The sequence below is a fragment of the Eretmochelys imbricata genome, chromosome 2 (genome assembly GCF_965152235.1).
Source record: "Eretmochelys imbricata isolate rEreImb1 chromosome 2, rEreImb1.hap1, whole genome shotgun sequence".
Classification (NCBI taxonomy): domain Eukaryota; kingdom Metazoa; phylum Chordata; order Testudines; family Cheloniidae; genus Eretmochelys; species Eretmochelys imbricata.
In genome coordinates, this window is record NC_135573.1 from 204,181,092 (window position 1) to 204,190,579 (window position 9,488).

The following is a 9,488-nucleotide window of genomic DNA, read 5'->3' on the forward strand; positions in this document are numbered from 1 at the left end:
CCTACTTACGAATGTCACTTTTGGAACCGATATCGCTATTTGCCTGTATTATATTTCTGTCACGCTTGGTGGAACCCGCGGCACAGGAAACATCCGACCAAAGCTAAAGCCAAACTAACTCCGCCCCTTCCCCCTGAGCAGGGCACTGCCCGCAGGAAGTGCACGGGTCCTACCCGGCCGCCTTAGCTTCCCGCTGACAGCTGGGCCCAATGTACCCCCCGGCCTCCCTGCTCGCTCTGCTGGCTGAGTCCCGGGCCCGGCTCAGCGACGCCGCGCAGGCAGGGCAGCGTCGCGGGCAGGGGGGCGCCGTTCACACGCAGCTCGGCGCGCGCGGGCCCAGCGCCCGGATTTGGGGGGTCCCTGGCTCCCGCGCCGCGCCAGGCCAGGCCCCGCCGCCGCCGCTCTGGGCGCTCAGTGCGGCACGACGCACCTCTCGTCCCTCGCTCTCTAGCGAGGCCCTGCTCCGCTTCTCCGCCCGCGCCAGTGACTGGTTGCCTCAGCAGGTCCCGGCCGCCTGGGCCTCCCCCCGGGCGGAGACAGAGAAGAGGGGCCCAGCCAAGCCTCAGCCACCACCCCGGCTGAAGAAGAGGCGGAGTCGGGGACTTGTTTCTCCGCGCGGCCGCTGCGTAACTGTTTGGCGCTCACACTCACGCGGGCAACTCAGTCACTCATTCCCCCTTCCTCCCGCAACCGCCCGCCCGCGCACGTGCACCCGGCACCCCAGCTGCCCTACCGGCGGCGCATCCGCATCACGTGATGGGGCGCCCGCCTGCCGCGACGCCAGTGCCATAGTCACGTGATCAAGGCCACGCCCCGCCGCTCGCCTTGGCGCCTACGGACCCGTGGTCCGAAGCGCAGGCGAAATACCGCCTGCCCCATCAGAAGCTGTGCCCCAGGGCGGGGGGTTTGGGGGGGAATAACTGTTCTCGCCCCTGAAGCTGCGCTCACAGGGGAGCGGCAGCCCCATTTCCCCCCCCCCCCCCGCTAGCTCTGAGGCAAGCCCTGCTCTCTCCCCATTGGCTCCCCGCTGGCTGTGACGTATGTGGCGGAGGGCTGTGGCAGAAACACCCCGCCGTCTCGACCGTGAATGGCGCATGAGCGATGGCCGGCCGGAAAACGGTTTCCGGCGCACGCGCAGTGCGCTTCCGGCTTGACAGGCTATTGGCGCACACAGCCGAGCAAGCCCGGAAGTGGACTGGCGGCGTACTTGACCTGAGTGCCGGGGAAAAGGGACGGCGCATGCGCAGTTGAGAGGCGCCGGCGGCGTGGGGCCATGTCGGTGTTTCACGATGAGGTGGAGATCGAGGACTTTGAGTACGATGAGGAGACCGAGACATACAGCTACCCGTGCCCGTGCGGGGACCGCTTCCTCATCACCCGGGTACGGAGCGCGGGGCGGCAGTGCACAGAGCCCGGCCTCTCCCGGTCGGGGCGCGGGGTCCGCGCCGGGCCTCGCCCCAGTGCTGGGGAAACGTTACCAACGGCCGCCGGCTCGGCCTGCCCGCGGTAGCCGTTACTGAGAGCCAGGTGCGCCCCGCGGCTGCCGCGCTCGCTCGCTGGCCGGGGGCGGCGCGTTGCGCTGCTGGGGGCAGAGGGCGGGTTGCGGCCGGCGTGGCCCGGGTAAAGTCAGGCTATTCCTGCCTCGTGAGCAGGCGTTCTGCAGAGTTAGCCGCGGGGCTCTTGTACGTAAAACCCGGGAGGAAGGTGTTGTCTGTCCTCCTTAGCCTCTTTCCACTGCAGGGTAGGCCACAGAGAGTCTGCAGTAATTTTGGCACAAACGTATGACCAGGCTGCCCTCTGATTTTGTTTCTCAGGCCTTTTCCTCATCAATTTTTATCCCCCTAGTTTTAACTAGTTATCTGTGACACCTGTACAAATGGGGTGGGGCTGCAGACATTCAGAGACAAATACCTCTGATGACTTAGAAATAGTGTTAGTCTGTGTTCCCAAAAAGAAAAGGAGGACTTGTGGCACCTTAGAGACTAACAAATTTATTTGAGCATAAGCTTTCATGAGCTACAGCTCACTTCATTGGATGCATTCAGTGGAAAATACAGTGGGGAGATTTATATACAGAGAGAACATGAGGAACAGTGGGTGTTACCATATGCACTGTAACCAGAGTGATCATTTAAGGTGAGCTATTACCAGCAGGAAAGTGGGTGGGGGGGAGGGACTTTTTGTAGCGATAATCAAGGTGGGCCATTTCCAGCAGTTGACAAGAACGTCTGAGTGTTAGAGTTGTCAACTATGAATAATAATGATTCATTAACACCTGAGTCAGCATTGTAATCTGTGTCCTCAGTGCTAAGAAGACGTGTATTTTTCCACCACGGTAACAAACATGTATTACCTATCCCCTTGTAAAAACGTAGTGTAGAGTCAGACAAGGCACTTTAGTTCCACCAAAAAGCAAACTAGATGAGATCAGCAGTTTGCCCTCCCACCCAATTCAATGAAAAAGAGTAATGGGATCATTCAGTTTTTAAGAATCCTTTATTTTTGGCAGTACAGAACAGTCAATATGTCAGAATGAAGAACATCACTGAAATGTATCATAACAAAATATGTAGCATACATAAAAGGGTGTGAAATTGAAATATGCAATTAGAAGTATAAATAATCTACTAGAAAAATCAACATCTATGTATGCAACAAGTGAAGTAATAGAAGAGTAAATTGTGCACCATAGTGTTTAGAGGATGGGAGTTTTAATAAATTTTCAGTTACAACGGGTGGGGGTCACATTCCTGGAGGTCCAAACCCATGTTTAATGTTATAGGAATGCACATCCATTTTAGGTAAAGTAAAAGCTGTGTTATCCGGCCCTGTACCAACCGGAAAGTTTTATCAGCTGGTATTTCTAATCTTCATAGAAAGTTCGGTTTATAGTCTGGTTAGCTCGGGGTCAGCAGGCTCCTTACCTGGCTCCGCGTGGCTCCCCGGAAATGGCGACTTGTCCCTGCCGCTCCTGGGCAGAAGAACGGCCAGAAGGGGTTCAGAGTGAGGGAGGGGGTGTGGGCTCTGGTAGGGAGTTTGGGTACGAGAGAGGGGAGGGGGCTCGGGGTGCCAGATCCGGGGAGCACTTATCTTGGGCAGCTCCCCACAAGCCTCGATCTGTCCTGGCTGCTCCTAGGCGGAGGCACAGCAGGCAGCTCAGCGTGCTGCCCCTGCCAGCAGGCGTTGCCCATGCAGCTCCCATTGGCCATGGTTCCCGGCCAATAGGATTGCGGAGCCAGCGCTCAGGGGCAGTGTGCAGAGTTGGCTGCTGTGCCTCCGCCTAGGAGCAGCTGGGACAGGTCACCGCTTGGAGGGAGCCGCCCAAGGTGAGCACTCTCCAGATCCGGCACCCTAAGCCCCCTCCTGCGCCCAAGCCCCGCACCCAAACTCCCTCCCTCTTAGTTAACTGGTGTTTTTCACTTACTGGCACGCCCCAGCCCCCTAGCATGCCAGATAAAACAGCTTTTACTGTATATGGATTCTTTGGGAGAGGTAACAGCACAAGTATGAAGCTAGTGCCCCTGAAGGCACAGAAACAAAAAGGCAAATAGCAAGAATTTTTTTTATGTTTTTCTTTTAAATTGCATGACTTTCAGGTGCATAACACGATTGTTAGATTGAGAGCCACAAGAATCCATTTTGGGGTTGTATATTTTATTGTATATTGCATATAAAAATAACAGTAAAAATTTGCCTATGAAAAGGATTTCATACAAGGTAGAACAGTGCCCTTGGGACCAGATTTTTAAAGGTATTTAGGCTACTAGGGGGATTCTCAAAGGTATCTAGGTGCTTTCAACCTTTAAAAATTTGGCCTTTAGTGATTATTTTGGAGCCACGTTCTATACACAAGTGGTGACGTGGAAAAAGCACTAGGGTGCTGAATAGGGAGGCAAATAACAGTTGACAAAGACAGTCCCCATTGGCAGATCAAAGGAAACTGAAGAAGTTTTGACACTGAACCCAGGAAATCAGTCAGTCTGGAAGTCATATGATGCCAAAGAATAAAATTGTGTAATAAAAAAAACCCAGAAACACAAATTTAGAATTAAAAACGAATATCACAATACTAGAAATGTTGTGAGATGTGATTGCTAAAGCTACTAGCAACTATCAGTATTTTCACTGATACTGTGTTTGTTTATATTTTTAATAGCAAATAAAGTAACATCCATCTGCACAATGTTAACAAAGGTAAATGATGAAGTACTAAGAGTAACAAATAACATTTTAAAAGAAAATCATTTAAAGGAGTGAAACTTGTAATGCACTGTAAATGTAGAAAAAGGCAGTCCGAGGTAATCAGAACAGCAGCTAGGATAATCTGTGAACTGCTGTGTGGCTGTATGCAGAGATATAAACTAATATGAGATTCTTTTAAACACTAAACATGTGTGACAATTATAACTTTTGGAGGAGAGTACATGTAAAAATATTTCACTCCTTTAGCAGATCAATACATCATATCAGATGGGAAAAGCTGCCTTGTCTAGGCATTGGGTGCTGAATTTTTAAGAACATAGATTGGGAAGTGGGTGCTGAAGTGGAGGGTGTGGGAGCAGCAGCCCCCTGCCGTAGTTTTGTAACCACTGCAAATGGCTCTCATTTGGGGTAATGTTTTCACCTCTCCCCCTCCCTATCTCAGAGTTTTCCTCTGCCACCATCTGGCAGTGCGGCACCTTGGTTCTTAACCCTGTCCCTGATTTTGCCTCTCATCCCTTCTCCTTCCTCGAGCTGTTTAATCCTCCTGTGTATTCTCTCTCCCCCCCCCCCCACACACACACACAGATTCTGCCCATCCCTCCCCTCCAATTTGCTCCCTTTAGTCCCTGTGACTAGCAAGGCAGCTAATCCTCAGTAAGGGCAGAGTGAGGGTAACAAATATTAGTGAGCACTCTAGCTCACATGAGCAAGCTTATAATAGCCAAGCAGCACATTGGCTCAGGCGGAGGAATGCAACCTTACACCAGCAGTGCTGCACAGTTGCGGAGCAATGACTGTGTCCCTGGATCTGTTGCAGGAGGATTTGGAGAATGGGGAGGATGTGGCCACCTGCCCCAGCTGCTCCTTGATTGTGAGGGTGATCTATGACCAGGTGAGAATGGGGCCAGCCTAGGGGTGAGCGGGAGCATGGGGACGCAAGTGTCTGTCTTCCTCAGTGGCTTTGTGGCAGCGGGCAACACCATCGAGGCAAACAGGTGTCTGGTACATCTTTAAATCCAATCAAGGTTTATCACATTAACAGCATGCTGGCTTGTCCCAGAGGACCCCAAGCTCCCCTATGGTCAGCTGTGACTGTGTAAAACACTTGTGAAGATGTTAAACCTCCACACTAGTTTAAAAACATGTTAATTGTAACACGTTGGTTGACACACTGTTTTCGTCTGGACATGTTCTGAGCCAGGACATCTGACTGCAGGCATACAGCTGCCACTGGTAGCTATAAATGGCTCATCCAGGTAGGTCACTGTCTCCTGAGAAGTTGCACTCAGGCCCTGCCTACACTAGGAAATTTCTTACCTGTATTTCAGCAACCAGTGTGGTTGCAGTGGTACCACCCGCATGAGAGTTAGTATAGATGGCTGCAGACAGTCTTTCCCTCATGTGGCTAGATCTGTTCCAGTCAATTATGTGGCATAACAGTGGTAATGCCAACAGCCAGTTTACATTTATGCTGCCACCACTGCCAGCAATGGTGGGAGATCTTCCATGAGAAAAAAGAGTAATTGTAGATGCATTTTTTTGGGCTTTTTTATAAATTAAAGGGGCTCTCTAAGGATAAAGTCATATATTATAAATAAATTTTGTTTTCTTATGTGTTTCACATTTCACTGCCCCAGCCGTCCTTCAGCACAGCTTTGAAGTTCATAAACATTGAGATCTAATCATATATGCATATGTTCAAAAACCCAGAGTGAATAGATATTTCAAACTAGCAGAAACAGTCCTGTCCGCTGACTAGATCATGTCAAGGAGCTCACATAAATCAAATGTGAAGTTTCTATGCCATGTACATGTGCTAGTTGTTGTTGATACTATTTTTCAAACTTTGAAAATAAATATTGAATTAGAATTTTTTTCCAAAATTCACGTTAATTGTTTTCCCCAATTCCCTCTTACCCAGTCAGTACATACCTTAAAATAAACTCCTTTTTGGTAGGAGGGTAGATAAAATGGTTCTTATAATAGGAAGCTAGTTACAACCTTATTTGTAGCGCCTCCGTAATCCAAATTTGCAATGATGTTTTTTAGTTAGCTAAGTGACAAGCCTATTTAAACATACTTGTATGTTATCAGTTCTTGCATATTTTTATATGAAAGTTTAATTTCAGGCTTCAGTTTCAACCGTGCCTATAATAAAACTGTTTTGCCATAAAACAAAATTATCTTACATTATACTGCTTGTGGGAGTGGCAGTGGAAATTAGTTATAACACTATTCATTTTTGTTTTTTTAGGAACAGTTTGTGTGTGGTGAAGTAGTCTCAGCACCTACAAGCAAGGAACTGGTTAAATGCTGATGAATGCTATATGGACTCTGCTCTTCTTGAACAAAAAAACCCCAATGTTTGGCTGTCAATGTGGAAAAGACTCGCAGAGTTCTGTACTTCTGGAGATGTTTGCTCCTCAAATATCAGTGCAGTGATTGGCTACTATCAATTGTCTCTAGTAGCCAAAACATAAGTGGGTTTGTGCCTGAAAGCATATAATTCTTAAATTATTGTAAAATGTTTTAAGACTTTGAGAAGCTCTCCAGGATAGGATGCAAATCAACAAAAGCTTTTTCCAGTCCATTGCATATAAGGTTGTGAAATTTGTATGCTAAACCTAGCTAAAGAGTAGCTATTCTCCAGTCTCTGGACCTTGTATCTGCACAGAATGAAATACGTGGATCATCAACCGTTGGGGGCTTAAGAAAAGGTTGGCTCTATTAATTATATATGTTACAAAATGGTTCACACATGGAAAAAGTTGGACTGTTAGAATGGTAGAAGAATTTTTCTGGTTTGGGCAATAGAAAGTGTTCTGGTTAGAAACAAACAGCTGCAGTTTCTGCCTTCAGTAGGTACAACTTATTTGTTGAACCTGTCATATCTGTTGCTTGCTGCATTAAAGTAAACACATCTTTAGTCCTAGAGTCTTAAGCAATCGTGGTTATGGCTACCAAGCTAAACTTACTTAAAACAAACTAGATAACTTCTGATTCCCTTGTTTAGATTGTGTGAAGAGAGACACGGTGGGCCACATTTGGTAATACTCATGCAGTCCTGGTAACTTCCCATGAATGCACCTTCACTCCCAGTGGGGTGAATAGGTGTACCTGTGAGTAGCATTTGATCCAATTTTTTCTGAACAACTTGGATGAACTCATCTGACCCTACTACATCAAATACTCAATAAGGCTGCAAGTTATTCTCAGTGCTGTTTGTCAATGTATGAATAGTGAAGCTGTGTTTCTGTTGTACTTCTCAACATTTATATTAGGCTTTACCAGTGTAGACCCTGGTCTAGTAAGTGCTTTCCCAGCAGGAGTCTTTTCATGAGAACAGGTTTGCAAATGGTGCTCTTAAGACAGAGAGAACCTTGAAAGAACACACTCCAAAGCACTTTATTCTTAGGCTGCTTTACAAATTTATACTTTATAACACTTCTATGGTTTGTTTACTACTCATATCGCTCAGCTTGGGCACTGAATATAAAAAAGTCAGTTTCACTATTTCTAGCTTTTCTGTGTTAACCCAATCCTGCAATAAGTGAGTTTGTACGTGTTAGAGGGGAATAACTACATCTGAACAAAACCATGGAAAAAATTATGAGAGTTAGTAAAACCTTGTTTTTGCAAAACCTAGATGGTTCCAAAATGTATCCATTAACTAAAAGTTCTGAATCTGAACTGGATGATACTATGATTCTAACAAATAATTGTTTCACTGGATGGCCACAAGGTGGTGCTGGATTCCTACGTTTAAAAACTGCTGTGGTCTCGATTTATTTAAAGTATATTTTTTACAAATATTTATTTTGTTTATTTAAATAAAAGTTTTTAAAACTGTATCATTAATTGTAAGGGACCATCATTTATTATGATTGTATAGCACCTAGAACAGTGGGCCCTGTTGTATTGATACTGATTTTAAAGGCCTAAGGTGTTAAAGATCTTCGTAAACTCTTTCACTGTCCAGCATTAAACAGTGATAGGCTCAGAGTTATTTTTCACAGAAACCTTGGATTTACTTGGTTACTGGCAGACATGCAAAAGCATTCATTCAGGTTGACAGTTTATTGATTAAACAAAAAAGAGAATAAGGAATTAAAACAAACTTTTATATTGAAACTGTGGTTGAGTGATTATACAAAACAAACTTAGTCAGACCCTATCAGTCTCCTTCCTTTTAGAGTAAAAACATCATTAATAATCTTCCTGATGTGTGAAGGGCATTCACTTATCCTGTTGTTAACAGAGAGAGACAAGGTAGTGTAGAAACAGGATAGAAAATAAATGGGTGAAACATGTCTTTTGTGGATATTTTTGGAAGACTGGACAGCTGGTTAATCACAAGTGGATGCTTTAGCTGGCAAGTCAACATGACATCTGCTGCTTACACCCTGGTTCAAGCTCTGGTCATGGATGTCATCTGATTGGATCCTTTCTCCTTAACAAGGAAGGATGAATGCACTATAGTTGATTTCAGGATTCAGTGAAAAGCCCAGAGAATGAGAGAGTAAAGAAGGGGGATAGAAAGCAATACAACAAGGGAAGGGGCCATTAGAGATTCCCCACTGATATGAAGACTGGATGTCATGATGATGCAATGACTTTCAGCACTCTCAGATGAAAACAAAGTTCCTTAAACAAGGATAAGGGTAGCTGGTTTTCCTCTTGAGAAGAAAGTCCCTTAGCCTCATCTGCTCTTTCTGACTTGAGGCAGCTGAGATGAGTTGCAATGCTGGCAAGCTGGCAGATGAGCTGGGGATAGTCTCTTTTTAAGATCTCCCCTCGACCCCCTTTCCCCCCCAAAATGGGAGTAACAGTGGATGACACATTTTATCCTCGTTATTTTGTACACCAATTAAATCTATTTCTGTAAAACCACACTTGGCATAGGTAACTTTGTTCCCACATTTGCTTGTTTACTAAATATCTCACCACAGTCCTTGACTTATATCAGTAGGCCATTTTTATTTGGACTAATTCAATTTTTCTATTTGGTTTTCTTGCACCTGTCCATAACATTCATTTATTGAAAACAACTTGACCCGTTTTCAATGGTTAATTCCTAGGCAGGCAAAAAGTCTTAGGTGGTTGTTACATTTTGTGAACTTTTATGTACTTCACACAGTTGAGCTTAGGGTACATTTTTAGGTCCAATAATCACAGTAACCCTACTGGTGACTGGCTGCCCACTAGTGTAATATAAGAAAGGCCCTTTGTTTGTACTAAATTTATGAGAAAAATCCTGTTTTCCAGCTACATTAAATCTGTAGTCA

General features: G+C 46.0%; 2 protein-coding genes across 7 annotated transcripts in view; one reads left to right on the forward strand and one right to left on the reverse strand.

The window, feature by feature from the left end:
• The window catches only part of OXNAD1 (oxidoreductase NAD binding domain containing 1), a 41,791-nt gene extending 40,433 nt beyond the window's left edge, over nt 1-1,358 (reverse strand). For 2 of the 5 annotated variants that reach the window (XM_077811302.1, XM_077811304.1), the window contains exon 1: nt 431-679. Coding sequence is in view for 1 of the 5 variants with exons in the window: in XM_077811306.1 (XP_077667432.1) it covers nt 1,213-1,275 (63 nt within the window). In the remaining 4 variants the exon portion in view is untranslated. Of the gene's footprint in view, nt 1-9; nt 98-430; nt 680-733; nt 768-1,212 lie in introns of those variants that run through there. The other 3 variants (XM_077811306.1, XM_077811305.1, XM_077811303.1) reach the window with 3 other exon arrangements.
• Nucleotides 1,250-8,052, forward strand: DPH3 (diphthamide biosynthesis 3). 2 transcript variants are annotated; one of them, XM_077811308.1, is made up of 3 exons: nt 1,250-1,381; nt 5,021-5,095; nt 6,458-8,052. In XM_077811308.1, exons 1-3 carry the CDS (start codon nt 1,274-1,276, stop codon nt 6,518-6,520), a joined length of 246 nt encoding a protein of 81 aa, XP_077667434.1. In that variant the 5' UTR covers nt 1,250-1,273; the 3' UTR covers nt 6,521-8,052. The 2 variants fall into 2 exon arrangements, with proteins under 2 accessions (XP_077667434.1, XP_077667435.1); XM_077811309.1 differs by lacking the exon at nt 5,021-5,095 and having other exon boundaries at nt 1,262-1,381.
• The last annotated feature ends 1,436 nt before the right edge of the window (nt 8,053-9,488 follow it).